At 43.9% G+C, this 21,188-nt stretch overlaps 1 protein-coding gene across 4 annotated transcripts in view; it reads left to right on the top strand.

The window, feature by feature from the left end:
- The window catches only part of IL2RG (interleukin 2 receptor subunit gamma), a 92,002-nt gene that overhangs the window by 55,114 nt on the left and 15,700 nt on the right, over positions 1-21,188 (top strand). For all 4 annotated transcript variants that reach the window (XM_068247611.1, XM_068247614.1, XM_068247612.1 and 1 more), the window contains exon 4: positions 1,109-1,254. In XM_068247611.1, the coding sequence (XP_068103712.1) occupies positions 1,109-1,254 (146 nt within the window). The remainder of the gene's footprint in view (positions 1-1,108; positions 1,255-21,188) is intronic.

Here is a 21,188-nt window from a genome sequence, read left to right as displayed (position 1 = left end):
GCGTCGGCAGGGGAGGACGTTTTAAAACATCCTGTGGTCTGTTCAGAGGGACTAATAGGATGTTTTAAAATGGAACGCGGGCAAGTAATGTTTGAATAAATATGCATATGAAGAAGTTAGCACAAGAATTATCTTTGTTACCTTGCAAATAAGCCAACATTTCGGAGTCAAGCAGGGCCTCTTTATCAAGGCACACGTTGCTGTAGGCAGCAATCTGTCTGCTGCTTCAGGGTAAACCTAAAAGGTTGAGTGCAGAGTTTCTGCTCTTTTTTGCACTCACGGATGAGATGTGCATCCTGCGGGCATCTACAGATAATTCTTGGATGTGCTAGCTTCTTCATATGCATATGTTCAACGAGAGGCGTCATCCCCTTTTTTCAGGTTCAGCACTCCCTTTATGAACGTAAGTGAAATCCTTTTGTGTGTGGGAGACAAAAACTTTGTATATTGAAGGCCCTTTAAAGAGGAACACATACGAATAAGAAGTACATTTCTCCCAGAGTAAAAGTCATAAATTACTTTTCTCCTATGTTGTTGTCAATTACAGAAAGTAGTAGAAATCTGACATTACCGAAAATTTTGGACTAGCTCATCTTCTCATAGGGGGGTTCTCAGGGTTTTCTTTATTTTTAAAAGCACTTAGTGAATGGCAGTTGCTCTGTCCAACTGCCAAAATAGTGTGCAGCGAGCAGGGAGGCTGGCTAGCATCTTTGTATAAATCTTTTTCAGGGAATATCTATATAAAGAATGAAGGCCATACTGAGGATCCCCTGTGGAGAGATGGACTAGCCCAAAACCTGTCGGTAATGTTAGATTTCTACTACCTACTGTAAGTGACAGCAACATAGGAGAAAAGTTATTTATGGCTAATTTTACTCTGGGAGAAATAAACTTCTGATTTGTATGTGTTTTAAATGTTAACATTTTTGGGACAGTTCCTCTTTAAGTAAAGTCTGGCAGAACAACATGTGCCAGTTTGTCTATGAACTATGAGATCACCAAATCCTTATGTTTTATACATTTGCATGCATAATACTTATTTTATACTTATTAATGCAGCGATGTACTTGGTTCTTTTTTTTCCCCAATTATTCTCTTTTTTTCCTAGTGAAGATGGAGCCTCCTTTTAATTTGACAGTTGAAGATACTAATAAAGGGGAGTTGCTTCTAAAATGGCAACAAGAACTTGGTAAAGTTCCTAATTTTTGTTTGACTTATCGAGTGCGATATCGAAATATGGTCAGCGACTGGACGGTAAGGCCCTTTGATATATAATTACATCAAGTTTCCTGCATTTTTCTTAATAGCCTTTTCAATGTTATTGATTCTATGCTGGAGCTTAAAGCGGTATAAAACTCTGACATAATATTCAATAAAAACATGTTTTCCTACTTTTTATATCCCATACAGTTATAATATTTGCTTTTGTACATAAGTATTATTATTAATTTAGAAATTACAAGTTCCCAAAGTACAATTTTTTTGCTCTGAGAGCTGACATTGCATTTTATTCATAACTGGTGTATTCATATTGTAATGTGTGCAGAAATGCTTTCTGAGTATCTGTCTGTGTTCTGGAGCGTCTGGATTGCCAGAGAATGTTTACATTCCTCACTTGATACAATTAAGTAAACACAAGATAATGTTATCTCCAATTCGGATGCGTCCAGCTTTCCTTGCAGGGAGCTTGCAAGTCCTGTGTTTAACTGGTTGAAAGCTGTTCTAGTAAAAAAAATGGTGGTAGTATATAATATGCAGTAAATAATGTTTTCGAGCAAAGAAGAAATGCTGGGTTTCATTCCGCTTTAAGGCCGGTTTCACATTAGCAACCTGCGGTTTAGTTGCGGTGCGATTGGCTGATCGCATCACACAGCAACACTAAAAGCACGCTTTGTAGATACCTGCGACAATGAGGCTTAATGTAATTCTTGGCAGGAAATTAAATATTAAGTGAGGCTCTCTAGCGCTCACTTCCTGTGGCAGAAGTACGTATTGCAAGGAAGTGTATTGAAAAAACTTGCTTCAGTGCATGTGCACCGCAACGCAAATAAGTTTAAAATATCTGTGGCGCCTCTCCTCCATGACACGGCAACATGTTACGTGAGTATGAGGACAGAAGGACAAAGATTAATGGAAGAGCGAGACAGCCGGACATGTGAGTAATCAGAGCCGACCTTAGGTATCACAGCGCCCTGAGCGAAATCTGATTTTTGTGCCCCCCCCCATCCTCTTTTTGCATGCACACACACACACACAGGCCCATATACAATTCACTTTTTTTCCTGAATTAACTCCTAGGACACTGGTTTCCAACCTTTTTGAAGTTGTGACACATCACGCCAAATGCTCAGATCTCCATGACACATCACATATGTATAATAGAAAAATTACTATTAATAACCACAAAATGGATGGAAAGATTGCATTACCCTGAATAGACTTAAAAATGAAAGCTAGAACCTTTCAGGAATAATAATAAAAACAATCAGTGGGACAGTTAGCCCCACCCCCATTTAGAATGATAGCACAGCACCGACAATTTGCACCACACGTTATAGCCACAGTGCACCCCCCCCCCTAAAAAACGCCATCAGACTCAGTATAAGTAGGTAGCTAGGTATAGGTGCCCCCAGTATAGGATCTCATGTGTAGATTCCCTCAACATAGGTAGCCAAGCATAGGTGCCCTCAGTATAGGAAGTCAGTTGTAGGTCTCCCCCCATAGGTAGCCAGGCGCAGGTGCCTCCACTATAGGTAGCCAGGTGTGGTGCACTCCCTCAGTATAGATAGCCAGCAGCTATAGGTGCCCCCAGTATTGGAAGTCAGGTGTAGGTGCCCTCAGTATAGGTAGCAAGCTATAGGTGCCCCCAGTATGGGAAGTCAGGTGTAGGTGCCCTCAGTATAGGTAGCCAGCTATAGGTGCCCCCTTGGAAGCCGGCGCCCTGAGCGACCACTCTGGTCACTCAGGTCAAAGGCTGACTATGGGTGAGTTCACTCTGCTGTAAATACTCTGCCGGGGCCCCAGGAAACCACAGTTAATTTCGGACCTGAGAGGTCTGCTAGCCAGCTCTGGGACCCTGAAGAATCATCCAATACTACCAGGCGGTATTTAGGAAAAAAGGATCCATCTAATGCTGCTTCCAGCGGGGAGGAGTTGCAGGTCAGGGGGCCGCATATAATTTTTGCCTATGCCCCATTGTGGCTAGAACCTATGCAGAGGACCTCTTACATCTACTTCTTAGCCTGTAAAAGTATTTTTAATTAATGAATTGAAATACACCTAAAGTATGGAGGGTGCTATAAGTTATTTACAAAAAAATTCTACATATTTTGTTGTGTTAAATGTTTGTGTTATGTTACACTGTATGTGGCAAACGTGTTTTCACAATTTGCAATTAACATGCTACATTTAATACGCACCCTCCGCTCTGCCAACAAAATGAAGCTGGTTATTCCCAGGATACACTTAACATTTGGTGCTCGGGCCTTTTCCTATGCAGCCCCTACTCTATGGAACTCACTTCCACAATCAGTACGTGAGGCTCCTTCTCTGGACAGCTTTAAAAAAAAGGCTAAAAACTCACCTCTTTTCCTGAGCCTTTGAGACTTAATGCAGGGTCACAGCGCTTTGAGTCCCCAGGGAGAAAAGCACTATAAAAATATTGTAATTGTTATTATTGAACCCCTGCCTGTGTGATAGGGATGTTGGTGGGGGATTTCTATTGCGCCTGCCTGGCTTTCTTCAGTGCTACAAATTACCTATAGCTACAGTATATGCCTAGCATGCTGTAATATTAATGTTATAATTTTTTAAAAAGTGGTTTCCATTTTTTTTCTGATATTTTATTAAACATTTTTTTAAAAAGCGTGTGCCTTTCGTCTCCAGCACTTTTAAGCCCTAGTCTTTCAGACAGCATGGTACTAACTGAATGGCATAGCCCACGAAGGTAGGGCCTTGCCACCTTAACAGTACTAGCCAACATGGGGCCTAATGCACTAACCAACAGTAATATTGCCATGGAAAGACAGCCGGCGTACAGTTATATTACTGGTATGACCACAGGCAATGTATGCCGAGTTACACTATTAGCGTGACTCGTGCTACTCAAGTAATGCGAGCATGGCTATAGTACTGCTTGTGGTTTAATAGCCACACAATGTTCATATGATGCCCAGTATGATAGGATAGAAAATATGCCTCATTCCAACTGATGAAAGTAGAGCAGGATGCTCATTTTTTTTAGTACCTTGTAAGTATTCCATGAGCTGCCTCAACTATGATGTGCTGCAAGCCAATGGGAGCTAAGTATAGACTGCAAAGGCTCATCAGGCCCTAGCAATACACGTGTCACAGGTATTCTCTGCTACTAGGATTGAGAGGTCTCTTCATATTGGAATAGAGTGAGGATGGCCTGCTGACATTACCCTGATGCCATTACATAGTTTCATTCAGCCCATTGGAGCTTCTTCAGGAATGATTAACATATGTTCCAATGGGGCCTTTTCCTTATAAATCAGTTATTTTCCTCCTTAGCCACACCTTCACCTTAATATGTCAAATGCTTATAATTTCATCAAACAAGCACATCTACAAGTATCAGTAGTTATGCTTGTTCACCCAAACAACCTTTTTTAAAGGCAAAGGCTACCAAAAAATACACTATATCTAAAAGTACAGTAAGCATATAATAACAGTAATATTATAGATTTAGCAGAAGCAAAGTCATCAGATATGGTTTAATGCCTGAAAACGTTACAATGGCAAATTTAGCAGCATATTAAATCCATTCCACATCAATGCATGGACTAGAACATTAAATCCAATTAAACATACAATGAAATAAACATGTAGTAAAATAAAAACAGAGCAGCAATCCCAGCAAATCAGTGGCACAGGACTAAGGAGAAGCATGTAGAAATGGGTTTAGATTTGCATTTGTGTTTAAACCCAGGAGCTCTATGACACCCAGGCCCATATGCATTGTGACTCTCTTTCAACTGGCCGAGTCCCAGTGGATTGGCGTACAGCCCACGTTTTCCCATTATTTAAGAAGGGCAAAAAATCAGATCCAGGAAATTATATACCTGTAAGCTTAACATCAGTTGTATGCAAACTATTTGAGGGGTTACTAAGAGATACTATACATGACTTCATAGTAGAAAGTAATCTAATTTCTCAGCATCAACATGGGTTTACTAAAGACAGGTCCTGTTTGACTAACATGCTCAGCTTTTATGAGGTAGTGAATGCTAATATGGATATTGGGAATGCTGTGGATGTGATATACTTGGACTTTGCAAAGGCCTTCAACACTGTTCCCCACAAAAGTCTGGTGCAAAAGATGAGGATGCAAGGTCTGGGGAAGAGTCTGTGTGCATGGATAGGGAACTGGCTAATGGACAGAAAACAAAGAGTTGTGGTCAATGGATCGTACTCAAAATGGGTGACTGTTAGCAGTGGGGTCCCACAGGAGTCTGTACTGGGTCCAGTGCTCTTCAATTTATTTATTATAGACCTAGTAGATGCAGTAGTGAGCAATGTTACTATTTTTGCAGATGATACAAAATTGTGCAGAATCATCAACTCTCAGGAAGATAGTGTCATATTGCAACAGGATCTGGATAGGATGGCTATATGGGCACATAAATGGCAGATGAAATTCAATGTTGAAAAATGTAAGGTCATGCATTTTGGTCGTACCAATGGTCTAGCACCATACAAAATAAATGGGATACAGTTGGGGACATCAAACTTGGAGAAGGACTTAGGAGTACTCATCGACAACAAGTTAAATAATCGTACTCAATGCCAAGCCGCTGCAGCTAAAGCTAACAAAATTTTGGGATGCATTAAAAGGGAAATAAAAACTCGAGATGCTAGCATAATATTGCCCCTGTTTAACTCTCTAGTAAGACCACATCTGGAATATGGAATTCAGTTCTGGGCACTGTTAGATTCTGTTCTAAATCACCTTGCTTCGACACCATCAACTTCTTATAGTTGCGTCTCACAGATTGTGAGATAACTTGACTCTCAACACAGCAAGCAGGAGATAGACTTTTCTCAGGCTTCTTCAATGTTTACGGAGTTTATTCAGAAAACAGAAATACAGATATAGAGTTCATCATATCCTAGCCACGCCAATCTTCATGTTGCGTTACAAGCTTCTTGATTAGACTTCCTGCTGAAGTCAATCAGGTACCTTCTTTCTAACCTAAGTTACACTAGACTACCTATGTACAGTATACATTATATCAGATTACAGAAAGGAATGAACATACTTAGAGGTCCCAGTCAGCCTTGCGAGCTAGTGCGAAAGTAAGAAGCAGAGTGAGCTCCCATAGCTCACTCAGGTTTTAATACTGACTAGGAAAGAGTTAAATATGACATCATCTTCGCCATCCCCTAGATCAGACTATTGGTGGACCCACTCGTGGTGTCATCATACACACCTACTCGATTAATATTCGATGAGGCATTTGACATACATACAGGAATGTGGATATTTACTAAACATGGTTGATGTTTATTGTTCTAGTGGCGGTACATGCCCAGGTCAGGGAGACCTGTGGCCTTGTCCATAGAACAGCTTCTTGGTATGTTCTAGTTCTGCTGACAGAACTGCAGATTTTCTCTCTAAGAGAAAATCCCCTTAAAGGGCAGGTCTGCTCCTCAAGCCTTTTTGACTAACTCAGTCCAAATAACTGAGGCCTACTTAAATTATAACAATCCCCCCTAAAAAGGCTTGACCCGCAGATCCCAGCTTCTGAACCCACCAGTACCTGGTTTCTTTTCTTTATGTTTCACTTTTCGATGTTCGTGCTCACACAACTTCTCTGTTCTAGGCGGTTATCCCTGGCAGAGAGAGAGCAAAACCTCTTGGTCTTCCTGTAACCAGGCTATCTGGGTAGGCCCTACTTCTAAGTCCCTCTATACCACAAGCTCAGCATTTGCGTCACTTGCGTACCACTCACAAACTTGCATGACCACAGAAAAGTGAAACTCGTTTGGTTGTTACACAATGGAGCAGTGCCAGGTGCCTTCTAAAAGAGCGCCTTTATACAATCAGCTCCATCACCGGTACTACTAAACCTATACCCGTAACCCTGTGTATCCCTTAATTTGGAAATATTTGTTCATGAGATTGTTTATGAGGCACCAATCTCTTGACCAGGTTAATTTGTTCTACGTAATTTTAACACACAACCTCACCTGGATAATGATGCCTAAGGTTGTCATCCCCATCCAGACGACCAGTGGGTGTAGGAAGAACTTTTGACCTGCAGAGGCCCAGTCCGAGTGTCCCTGGAACATCACCGGAAACCTTTTCCACCAGGTCAGACTGGAACTCACCTGCTTATTTTTGTGTTCTACCTCGTTAAGATCACCTGGATCATGGTGAAATCTTACCTCTAACTTAGTCAGGCGCGGAGCTAGGGGGGGTCGGGGTAGGTCAAGTGCCCCCGGGCGCCGGGTCCCTAAGGGCGCCCAGCTGAGCTGATTTTTTTTTTTTTCTGCGGAGGGGAGCAGCGCAGAGAAGAGAAGAGGGAGAGCTATGCAGACGGTGGAGAAGGGGGCCATCTCCCCCCCTTCTCTCACCTTAGGGCTCTCCCTCCCTCCATCGCTGTCCCCTCCGTTATTGTCCGGGTGCTGGCGCAGCGGGCGGGACTCACCTCCGTCTCGCTCCAGCGCCGGCCGGAAGTTCGGATCCCGCAGCCGCTGCTCTGGTCTGGACTAGACCAGAGTAGCGGCAGATCCATCCGCGCTGCGACGAGACGGAGGTAAGTTCCGCCCGCCGCTGCCAGCACCCGGTCATTAATGGAGGGGACAGCGAGGGAGAGAGAGCAGCTCTCCCTCTTCTCTGCGCTGCTCCCCTCCTGCTGGGGAGGCAGGGAGGGGGACACCTGGCTACCTACTCTGGGCATATATACCCCTGGCTACATCTACTGGGCATATATACCCCTGGCTACATCTACTGGGCATATATATACCCCTGGCTACATCTACTGGGCACATATACCCCTGGCTACATCTACTGGGCATATATACCCCTGGCTACATCTACTGGGCATATATACCCCTGGCTACATCTACTGGGCATATATACCCCTGGCTACATCTACTGGGCATATATACCCCCTGGCTACATCTACTGGGCATATATACCCCTGGCTACATCTACTGGGCATATATACCCCTGGCTACATCTACTGGGCATATATACCCCTGCCTACATCTACTGGGCATATATACCCCTGGCTACATCTACTGGGCATATATACCCCTGGCTACATCTACTGGGCATATATACCCCTGGCTACATCTACTGGGCATATATACCCCTGGCTACATCTACTGGGCATATATACCCCCTGGCTACATCTACTGGGCATATATACCCCTGGCTACATCTACTGGGCATATATACCCCTGGCTACATCTACTGGGCATATATACCCCCTGGCTACATATACTGGGCATATATACCCCTGGCTACATATACTGGGCATATATACCCCCTGGCTACATATACTGGGCATATATACCCCCTGGCTACATCTACTGGGCATATATACCCCTGGCTACATCTACTGGGCATATATACCCCCTGGCTACATCTACTGGGCATATATACCCCCTGGCTACATATACTGGGCATATATACCCCCTGGCTACATATACTGGGCATATATACCCCCTGGCTACATATACTGGGCATATATACCCCCTGGCTACATATACTGGGCATATATACCCCCTGGCTACATGGACTGGGCATATATACCCCCTGGCTACATGGACTGGGCATATATACCCCCTGGCTACATATACTGGGCATATATACCCCTGGCTACCTACTCTGGGCATATATACCCCTGGCTACATATACTGGGCATATATACCCCTGGCTACATATACTGGGCATATATACCCCCTGGCTACATGGACTGGGCATATATACCCCCTGGCTACATATACTGGGCATATATACCCCTGGCTACATATACTGGGCATATATACCCCCTGGCTACATGGACTGGGCATATATACCCCCTGGCTACATATACTGGGCATATATACCCCTGGCTACATATACTGGGCATATATACCCCCTGGCTACATATACTGGGCATATATACCCCTGGCTACATATACTGGGCATATATACCCCCTGGCTACATGGACTGGGCATATATACCCCCTGGCTACATATACTGGGCATATGTACCCCTGGCTACCTACTCTGGGCATATATACCCCTGGCTACATATACTGGGCATATATACCCCCTGGCTACATATACTGGGCATATATACCCCCTGGCTACATATACTGGGCATATATACCCCTGGCTACATATACTGGGCATATATACCCCCTGGCTACATATACTGGGCACATATACGCCTGACTATATATACTGGGCACATATTATTCTCCTGGCTACATATACTGGGCATATATACCCCTGGCTACATATACTGGGCACATATACCTCTGGCTACATATACTGGGCACACATATCCCTGCCTACATATACTGGGCACATATACCCCTGGCTACCTGTTCTGTGGACATCTCTACCCCTGGCTACCTGTTCTGGGGACATCTATACCGCTGGCCACCTATTCTGGGGACATCTATACCGCTGGCCACCTATTCTGGGGACATCTATACTGCTGGCCACCTATTCTGGGGACAACTATAGACCTGGGGCTACCTATTTTTGGGGAACCACGTCAGATTGAGTGTATTTTGGAGAACTGCTGCCAGGTGAGAGGTGTCTACCATATTAAGGGGGCATTCTACCTATTTATGTGAAATGCTGTCTATTTATGTGACTCATGACTGCTGAATTTGTCTTGTTGGGGGCCTCATGGTTACTGAATTTGTCTTGTTGGGGGCCTCATGATTTGTTGGGGGCCTCAAGATCGCTGAATTTGTCTTGTTGGGGGCCTCATGATTGCTGAATTTGTCTTGTTGGGGGCCTCATGATTGCTAAATTTGTCTTGTTGGGGGCCTCATGATTGCTGAGTTGGTTATGTTGGGGGTCTCATGATTGCTGAATTTGTCTTGATGGGGGGGGCTCATGATTGCTGAATTTGTCTTGGAACATGCTGGAAGGTACATACTGAGGGAGGGTGGGTGAGCGTGAGCCTGCTAACCTCCATATACATTTGGCTCCACCCATAACCACGCCCACATTTATTATGTGACCACGCCCCTTTTTGGCGCGGCGCGCGTACCTTGACTTTGGGGGGCGCATTAATAGTCTTTGTCCCCGGGCGCTGAAAACCCTAGCTACGCCTCTGAACTTAGTATACTGTTTGTTTAACCGTTGTAACAAAGTGTGGTCATCTTGGATCAAACCCTGTTCCCCTTTGTCCCATGTCGTGTTCTCTTTTAGGATTGGAACTTCCCGTGAAACTTTGAACTTTAGAGTTCTTTTAACAATTTGAGAAATAACGTCATCAAACCTGGATGACTGGATCCATATGGGATTTCCGCTCACCCAATATGTTCCCCTTGACCGATCCCCCTTATCGGAACAATTATGAAAATGTACCTTGAATGTGTCCTTAGATATGATGCTAAAAAAACAAACCTTTCCTTCAACCACCGGAACTATCGGTTTGGCTTCAGGGTGGATCTTTTGAATGGTAGCCTCGCTTTCTGTGTTATTGAGCCTGCAGGCTTCTTCACTAAATTTGACTTGCCCCGACAAACACAGGTACCTCTGGGAGAATTGCCCGCATGAGGACAACTCTACTCGTTTCACCTCCCCGTCTAGCACCAAAAAAGTTTGACCTCTCAGGTCATGGTGTAAGACATGTGTTGAGGTAGGAACTAAGGAAGTGGCGGTGCCTAAAGGAATGTTGCACCGTTTCCATTTGTTCACCCAAACATCTTGAAGCTTCCATGCAAAAGATCCTTTTCCAGAAAAATCGATATACCTCCCCTTGTCCAATCTCAGTTGTACAGTATCTTTAAGCATCTCCCTGACAAAATATGTCCCCAGCTGTCCTGATAGGACCTCTTCCCCCCCTTATGTCCTGAGGCACAATATGTACCAGAGGTTGGGAAGACTGTACTCTCTTCAATCTTTCAATTAAGAGTACCTCTTCACTTACCCAACTAGCATGAGGATAAGCGGCTGCATATGGACTGTGTAATATCATCCCCTGTTGTGACCCGTGTAGTGTGGATGGGGTTCCCTGTGTTGGCTTTCCCTCCCCCGGGACCGCTCTCCCCACCCTCTTTGTCACCTGGAAATGTGACTCGATCTCGATTTTTACTTCTTGTTTCGAGAACCACCACCCCTCTGCTTTCCAGCCTTTACGTGTGTATAGTTGTTTCAGAGGCACTCTCTGTTGATAGTTCCAGAGTGTGATGTTGTCCCCCGCGTCTCTCCGGCAGGAGAATTGACGCCTCCTGCTCGTTCCTCTCCAATCTGGAACCATCTCACTCTGGATAACCAAGACAAGGTACCCCTGAATCACACACTCCACCTTTTGCATGTACCCATTGTACTGCAATGTACCTTTTAACCAAACTTTGGATCGGTGCATCGATTCTGGGAGTGTGACATTCAATAGCAGATTTACCCTGCCGTTCAATCCATACTGCCCGCACACCTGACCCTTCAGACCTTTCACCCACATTGTGCCATGAAATTTGTTTTCTCCTGGCACAAGTGCTCTTTTCCTCCCTCCCCGCTTAGTCCATCTGTGCCAAGCGGAGGGAGGTGTGAAAGGATCAGTACCTTTGTCACCAAACATTAACATGTTTGGGCCTTGCATTCTCATTAACCCCTTATTATACATGAAAATGTCCTCTCTTCGTTCTCCTAGGACGAAATGGCACCCTAGGATCACCATCAGCACGGTACTCTTCATTATAAAAGCACCACCTTGGGAAAGAAAAACATTAGCAATTTGCACTATGCTTTGCTTAGTCAGTTTCTTTAGACGTTTTCCGATTTCAGGAATCTCGTGTTTTAGTCTCTTTCCAATTTCAGGAATCTCGTGTTTTAGTCTCTTTACAATTTCAGGAATCTCGTGTTTTAGTCTCTTTACAATTTCAGGAATCTCGCTGTTCTCCAACCTCAGATTGGCATCTGGAACCTTTCGCTTATCCAACTGACATCTCCATCTTTGCTGCCAGCACTGCAGCTGTCTCGAGTCCATATTGCCAAACTCCTGAAATCGAAATACAAACAAATCAATTCTTATTAATGATTTGGGATTCGCCCTGCGGCTTGTACTCTGTACACTTTAACTTGATCAATATATGCCGTAATTGATCTCGTTGCTTTATGGTTCTCATGAACTCTGTTTACTCTTTTTGGTAGATTGGAGTTAAACCTCTCTCCCCTACCTAAGTACTATCCGGAGTACTTACCTGTATAAAATATGCTCCCGTGGACTTCACCTTAGGAAGCTCTCACCTCATTGCAAGCTCCCTCCACATCCCCCCCATCTGTCCATGCGCGGCCGTCGCATGCACAGATTACGGATGCCACACCTGTTGTTGCTTTGCAGGTGAGCCTGCAATGCTCTTACTCATTATCGCATTTACTTATCTAGAACCTCATTGCGATACCAGCTCTGCTAGAAGTTCTGTGTATTGTACCCTCTGACCAATGTTTGCCGTGCTACTACCCCCATACTACACAAAAAAAATGGCTGCCTCCCTGTAGGAAGGAGCACTTTGCACTGAAACTACACAGGGTGCAGGGTTAAGCATTCCAGCATCAAATGCCTGTATGCAGATCCCTGAATGCCCACTTGGTAGGTAGTCGTATGGCAAACCCGTCCTGATACACTGTCACTCTGTAAATGGCAATTCTTTCATTTGTATAATTGCCCCATGAACTGCTGTCAGTTCTTGTTCTTTGTGCTACACTTGATAGGAGCTGGAAAAAAACATATTTGACCAATCAGTGGATGGAAAAACTGCACAAAAAAATCAGCCCCAGCCCAGCATTAGACCTCTTAGTCAAACTCTAGGCCTGTCCACGACAAAAACTGAAAAAAAAACGTTACCGCTCTGCAGCAGCGGCGACAGATACCTGGATTGATCAACTCCCTTTTTTTCCAACTCCGGCACCCCCTTGCTGCACTGTTCCCCCTTTTCTCTATTGGGAACTCATGCTGCAACACCCATTAAGGTGCCCCACTTACAGGTATAATCCCATAAGCAACTCAGTACAGACCCTTTCCTGATCTGCGCTGTTCCTTGTCTCCCTGCACCTAGCTGGGAAACATTTCCTATCCGTGACCATGCTAGTCTCACAGCAACTGCTTGGTGCACGTATCCTGGCATTCCTATCCCTGGACCCAGGCTATGGGGAAATATTCGGGATCCGAGATACTCAGTAGAATGTCTCATTATTTCTACCCCCCTTCCTTTCAGCTGTTCTGCCCGGAGCCGCGAGCACAGCCTGACGTGACGTGGATCCCCCAGCCCCTCCTCCCCCCTGCCATGACGTGTGGGAGCCATGACTCTCGGGGGCGGGCCCTCTCCACTGCCGCCATTTTGAGTCCTGGACTGCCAGCTAAGATGGCTGCTCCCATAGCAACCTCTCGATCCTATAAACCTTAGGAGAAAAAACAAACTCAAACAGAACAAACATTTTATGCATAGTTACACACAGCATCGATACATATTGCAGAGAGTCAGCATGCCGCTACCTACACTCTCTTGGATTCTCGCAAAAACCTAAGCAAAACCCCGTCCCAGCTGCAATTCTAAATACTATACATTGTAGTATCACCCAGGGACGTGGGAAGCTCTCTCTCTCCACAACTATCTGATTAACACAGACATACATTACACATATGCAGACATTTAGAAACATTTTAGCAGCTCTGACTGGAACGAGAGAAACTTGCAGAACATCTCACAAACGGAAAGAACGAGCCAGAGTACAGTGGCACTTCACCCATTATCTCAGCTGTAGCTATAACTTACTTTTACAGCGACCCAGAGGCATGGCGGTGCATTCCTGTCTCCCCAGCTCCCCGAAGAAAAAAACATTCTTCTAAACCTCACGGCTCACAACTGTCTCACACTCCCTCTTCTGTCTACCCGTCTCTTACTTCCCTCTCCCCCCCATCCACTACTAACAGACTGAAACACTGTTGGTTTCCCTCTGCCGTGGGGGACCCCCCCCCCCCCCCCCACATCTGGCATCCTTCCCGGTCTCCGGACAGGGAGAGAAAAACAAAAACAAAAACCAGAGAAAAAAGAAAACGAAAGGAAAAAAAAATGAAGCACGCAGCCTCCACGCTGCAATTAACACAGAATGTACATATTAACACATTATCCTCTCCTTGTTATAACACCAAATACAACACAGATAACGCCATATAACAACGTAAATCATACATGCCTGATCTGCGGACTCTTCGCAATTCATCAGCTTTCCGCAACTGTTCTCCGCGAAACTCAGATTGGACTCCGGAACGTCTGGGGGGGGGGGGGGCTCCCACATCCCCCCTAGCGGATCGATCTCTTGCAGCACGTTGCCAGCTGGCCACAGAGGGTTCCGTCCGATCCTGTGTAGGCTTTTTAACAACTGCAGTGCACATGCAGTGTAACGTCCAAGAGTTTCGCCGCTGATTCCTCGAATTGCAGCCCGTGTGCTTGGCTCCTGCACACTCCCCACACCACTTATCAGGTTGATAAGCTTTTCCAGTCCGCGTCTATTCCGCTTGTTTTGCTGTGCAATATCTTGAAAACTTCGGCCCCTGGCCCTTGTCTGCTTGTATTGCTAGGCGGCGGAGGGTTTAATCGGCACCATTGTTAGATTCTGTTCTAAATCACCTTGCTTCGACACCATCAACTTCTTATAGTTGCGTCTCACAGATTGTGAGATAACTTGACTCTCAACACAGCAAGCAGGAGATAGACTTTTCTCAGGCTTCTTCAATGTTTACGGAGTTTATTCAGAAAACAGAAATACAGATATAGAGTTCATCATATCCTAGCCACGCCAATCTTCATGTTGCGTTACAAGCTTCTTGATTAGACTTCCTGCTGAAGTCAATCAGGTACCTTCTTTCTAACCTAAGTTACACTAGACTACCTATGTACAGCATACATTATATCAGATTACAGAAAGGAATGAACATACTTAGAGGTCCCAGTCAGCCTTGCGAGCTAGTGCGAAAGTAAGAAGCAGAGTGAGCTCCCATAGCTCACTCAGGTTTTAATACTGACTAGGAAAGAGTTAAATATGACATCATCTTCGCCATCCCCTAGATCAGACTATTGGTGGACCCACTCGTGGTGTCATCATACACACCTACTCGATTAATATTCGATGAGGCATTTGACATACATACAGGAATGTGGATATTTACTAAACATGGTTGATGTTTATTGTTCTAGTGGCGGTACATGCCCAGGTCAGGGAGATCGGTGGCCTTGTCCATAGAACAGCTTCTTGGTATGTTCTAGTTCTGCTGACAGAACTGCAGATTTTCTCTCTAAGAGAAAATCCCCTTAAAGGGCAGGTCTGCTCCTCAAGCCTTTTTGACTAACTCAGTCCAAATAACTGAGGCCTACTTAAATTATAACAGGCACCACATTACAAAAAAGATATTGCAGTTTTAGAGCAGGTGCAGAGACGAGCAACAAAATTGATACGTGGGATGGAAGGTCTCGCTTACCAAGAAAGGTTAGATAAACTGAGTTTATTTAGTCTAAAGAAAAGATGCCTTAGAGGAGATCTAATTAACATGTATAAATACATCAAAGGGCAATATAATAGCTTGGCGGATGAGCTTTTTGTCCCTAGGCCTTCTCAAAGGACTAGAGGACATGATCTGCGCATGGAGGAAAAATGTTTTAGCCATTTATTTAAGAAAGGGTTCTTTACAGTAAGAGTGATTAAGATGTGGAATGCATTGCCACAGGAAGTCGTTATGGCAAACTCTATACCTGCATTTAAAGGGGGCTTAGATGCTTTCCTTGCGTTGAAAGACATCCATGGCTACAATTACTAGGTAATGCCTAATGATGTTGATCCAGGGATTTTTATCTGACTGCCATCTGGAGTCAGGAAGGAATTTTTCCCTTTTGGGGCTAATTGGACCATGCCTTGTAAGGATTTTTTCGCCTTCCTCTGGATCAATAGGGATATGTGAGGGAGCAGGCTGGAGTGTACTTTGTACTGGTTGAACTCGATGGACGTATGTCTTTTTTCAACCATAACTATGTAACTATGTAACATTTTTCTCCTTAGTTTTCTCCTAGGTGACATTTTCAAAATGTCAATAAAAATGCATTTTAAACCACCAGCAAGCAAGAAAATATGTAAAATACTTTTGATAGTACCTTTTCACCCACTTTTTGGTACTTTTTCAGTTGCAAAGTGCTGAAAAGTAATTTTAAAGTGGTCTGAAAGTCAGCATTTCTACTTAGCGATAAGTTATTCCTCACAGCTTTAAACCTACTATCCCAGAATTATTTTTTTTAGCAGAACATAACTGAAATGGTTAAACAAAGCACTTTGTCCTGCTAATTAGCGTCAAATCTGCATCCAAACTGGAGATAACAGTATCTTTGTTTACATTCCAATGTCGATAAATGTGTGTGTAACAAGTAAAAACACTTTCTGAGAAGCTGTCTCTGCTTCAGGCACACACACAGCTCAGAATAACTCATTAACAGATTTTAATACATAATAAAAAGCAGTTAGAATAAAATGCAATTGTAGCTTTCAGGGCAAAAAAAACCTACACTTTGGAAACTCGTAATTTGTAGACAGACAATATTATTTGCACGCAAAAGCAAATCAGATAACTATGAATAAAAAAAGTAGAAATACACATTTTTATTAAGAGTTCCAGACCACTTTAAATACAGTAGAAGATATAAAATTATCTCTCAGGACAAAATTCAGGTGAAATAGTTAATTGCATATGGGCACCAGAGTATATATCAAATCAGGACGATGAAATCAGTACAAAAATTATCTGACTCCTCAATTTATGATTCCACCAACTCCTTGACTCCCACTCCTCTAAATTGCATATGACAATCTTGTTAATTTATGTTATGTACAGTTGGTATATAACATAAAAGGCATTTCATTACTGTCAAAGCTTAGGAATATTAAAGCTATATTAAGATGACACCTGCTTTTGGGAACAAAAAGCTCCTGGACAATGAAAAATTGAAAATGGCCATTACCCATACCAGCTTCCTTGGCAGCACACTGTTAAACTGTTATATCGCCCCCTTGAGCCATAGGGAAACATGGACATTACCTTGCACATTCAGTTGTAACTGACAGCAGCTGATATACAACTGACAGCAACTGGTATATTTCAGTTCTGACAAAATCTTGTCAGAACTGGAAGGGATCACTGTATGAAGAAAATGGTGAGCTTCTGATAGGAACTGACGGTGAGGTAAGTATGTAATATTCATTTGCAGCTACATCATGTGTTTATTTTAAATAATTTTACTCAGTTCAGGTTACCTTTAATTTGCAGTCACCAACCTCAAATTTAACAACGTATCAAATTATTATTTTTTTTTATGAGCAAAGGAAGTGCACACAACATGCATACAATATTTGCATAAACCTGCATCAAAGCAGAATTACTTGCATCTCATTGACTATACCTGGTAGTGACACAACTACACATCAGGCTTTATTCTTACTGCAGAGATGTTATTTATTAGCTATAAAAGATTCCTGTGTCCATATCAGGTACGTATAGCTGATTTAAAAAATATGTTGACTGCTTTATTGCAGTAGCACAAGTAACTTTTTTTTAAATTGGTTTCTTTCATTTTTGTGGTCTAAGCATTGCTGTTACTGTATATGTTAGTTATGTGTGTCTGTTATTTACGAAATAGAAGTGTAAATTTATTAGGAGTCAGTCAGTGCATTTTTCACAACTCCAGGTACCCCAAAAATGATTTGACTCCAAAACCACAGCCCTGTATCAAATGACATTCCATTTATTTATAGTAATCTATTATAATCTTATCTCCTATCACTAAGCTTAAATAGCACTATAGTGAAATCATAAAAAATAAAATAATCATACTGTTCAACTGAACAGTATGAAATAATAAGAAGTAATATGAAGTAATACGAATAGTAATGGTTCATCAAAAAGTAAAAAATGTTTAAATTGAAAATGTAGTCCGATGACAAACCCTTTTTACTGATGGGCTGGGGATGAGTTCACTCTGGCCACAGGGGAGCAGGGCCGGCGCTACAATGCAGGCAAAGGGGGCAATTGCCCCCAGGCCACAGAGTTCATAGGGGCCCCCCAGGCAAATTAATTTGGTCAGCCGCAGCCTGGTATGCAGCATGTGTTGTGCGGGTGAAGGTGGTTAGGCAGCGGCAGGCAGGGAAAGGAGGCAGGAGCTCACCGCATGCTCTCCCCCAAATATGCTGTGTGGTGGGCAGCACAACAGAAGAGCCCCGAGGATACTACTCACTTCATTCAGTCACAGCGTCTCCTCTCAGTACTGCACCGCTGGAGGAGTCAGAGAGGAGATGCTGTGACTGTGTGAAGCAGAGCAGACTTTTTGGACTTCTTGACTATGCATCGCTGACAGGTGAGTAGTACCCTCAGGGCCCTTCTGCTGCGCTGCCCACCGTACTGCATATTGGGGGGGAGGGGGGCAACTTCATCCTGGGGGACACATCTAGCTATCTATATTGGGGGAAGGAGGGGCTACAATAATCATGTGGGGGCACATCTGGCTACCTCTACTGGAGGGGGGAGGCTACCTATTTATGGGGGGAACATCTAGCTATCTATACTGGGGGCTACCTAATCATGGGGGACACGTCTGGCCATCTATACTCTTGACGAGACTACCTAAGACTGGGGAGCACAGCTGGCAATTCAATCTGATGAGGGGTGGGGCATCCGTGGTCAGGAAGGGGGAAGTCAAGGGGCCCCCAGGTTACTTTTGCCCCGGGGCCCCATTAGAGCTAGAACAGGCCCTGCAGGGGAGGAAACATGCCATTGAAGATAAAGATCCTCCTTTTGGTCAACAGAGTCCTTGGATCTTCCCAATGACATCTTTGGCTTTTGGTTGTTACATGCATGGCCTTGCAGAAGCCTTCACAGGCTTCTGCAATGCGTTGTCTGTCTACATTTATACAACCCACATTGTAATAAAATCACTCTTCACTCACAACTGTGTTAGCATGATTTAATGTAGTACATTTCCATGCTTTCAAGAGATAATGGAGGCAGGGCCAAAGCTGTCAAATTGGAATTCTTAAAGGTAAGAATACATTTTTACATGTAAACACTGATTTTTATGCAAGTCATTAACTGTGTTCTCATAGGGAATGAAATAAATAAACTGGCTTCAAATCCACTTTAACTACTTCCCCTCTCAGGGTTTTTCCCCCTTAAAAACAGAACAATTTTCACCTTTCAGTTCTGCTTCCATTCATTCGACAATACCTCTATCACTACTTATCACACCGTGCTAAGAATTATTTTATGTGCATTTTAACCTCCCTGCCGTTATAAAAAATTGCTGCGCACGGCAGGGAGGGTGTTTTTTGGCATTATTTTTTTTTTTAGCATGTAGCTAGCCTAGCACTAGCTACATGCTTCCCCCCTCCCTGCGGCGTCCCCCCGAATGCGCCGATCGCCGCCGGCGCATATACCCATCCGGAAATCCCGTTCTGAATGGGATTTCCAGGAGGGCTTCCCCCGTCGCCATGGCGACGGGCGCGATGACGTCATCGACGTCGTGACGTCAGAGGGAGTCCCGAACCACCCCTCGACGCTGCCTGGCACTGATTGGCCAGGCAGCGCACGGGTCTCGGGGGGGGGGGGCCACCCTCTGATGTGGTGGGTTGCGGCGAATCGGCGCGGAGCGGCGGCGATCGTAAGTTACACGCAGCTAGCAAAGTGCTAGCTGCGTGTAACAAAAAAAAAAATATGCAAATCGGCCCAGCAGGGCCTGAGGAATCCTCCGCGGCAGGTTACCCCGAGCTGAGCTCGGGATAACCGGCAGGGAAGTTAAAGAGAATAAGAAAAAAAATAATTACTTCTCCGTTTTTAGGCATTATAGTTTTAAAATGAGTGTGCTACTGTAGAGAACACCCATTCTTTTATTTGCCCATTTGTCTCGGTTATTAGAAAATGTTTAAATTATGATTCTAGTACAATGTATTGCACCAATATTTTAGTTGGAAATAAAGGTGTATTTTTTCCATTTTGGGTTCTTGGTTTTCTCATTGTACTCTATCAATAATTACATGCCCTTATTTGCAAACATAACAGTAACATACCCTCATGGCATACAGTACAGGCTTAAAAAGCCATCTCCTTTACGTAACAATTTTATGCTTTGTTTTTTAAATTCCATCACTTTTTTTTTTATAAGTATGTTATAAGGGGGCAGAGGGAGGGGGGGGGGCAGAAGGGCTTAAATGGGCCTAATATACGTATAGAAAATGTAATTAGTATTATTTTTTCTTGTAATATTTTATTGCCCACTAGATGTCACCACACAGTCTGCTGTCTGGTTAGAATGCAGTTCCAACTGCATTGCAGCCCAGGAGGAAGTGACAGCTTTAGGGAATGATCACTGTTGCTTGTTGCAACAGTAATCATTATACAATACACACTTTGGGAACAAATGTTCCCATTTACCAATCTGTGCACTACCACGTGACACCATGGGCACATGTGGCTCATAAACAGGAAGGGATGAGTATCTATGTCCCTTGGAGCTCAAGTGCAGTTTTCAGGGATGTAGAAACTCGCCCCGTGAGAGAGCAAGTAGTTTTAAGGGACACCAAGGAAGTTAAATACAGTTCATTATTTTGGCTTGAAAGGCATTTTCATTTCAGACTTTTATTACCCTCTTCTTACGTGATTACTGCTTGTGATACTGCCACTGTCTTACCTTACCTCATGGCAGGTGCACCTCTGGATAGAGCTGGGAATACACTATTAAATCAAGTAAAATATACACATATGCATAATGATATACTGAGTGAGTGGCTAACAAAGGGAATAGCTGAAATTGCCAAGCTGATAGGCACTTCTTCCCAGCCCTCTGCACCAATGCAAGAGAAGCATCAAGTGAGGGAGGGTGCTGGCTGTAAGCATAATCATGTGGAGGAGACGCTGGCAAGGTGAAAAAAGAATGCCAAGATTGACTACTTCCTTGCCCAC

The sequence above is a fragment of the Hyperolius riggenbachi genome, chromosome 8 (genome assembly GCF_040937935.1).
Source record: "Hyperolius riggenbachi isolate aHypRig1 chromosome 8, aHypRig1.pri, whole genome shotgun sequence".
In the NCBI taxonomy this organism is placed as follows: domain Eukaryota; kingdom Metazoa; phylum Chordata; class Amphibia; order Anura; family Hyperoliidae; genus Hyperolius; species Hyperolius riggenbachi.
This window is presented reverse-complemented; position numbering and strand designations above follow the sequence as displayed.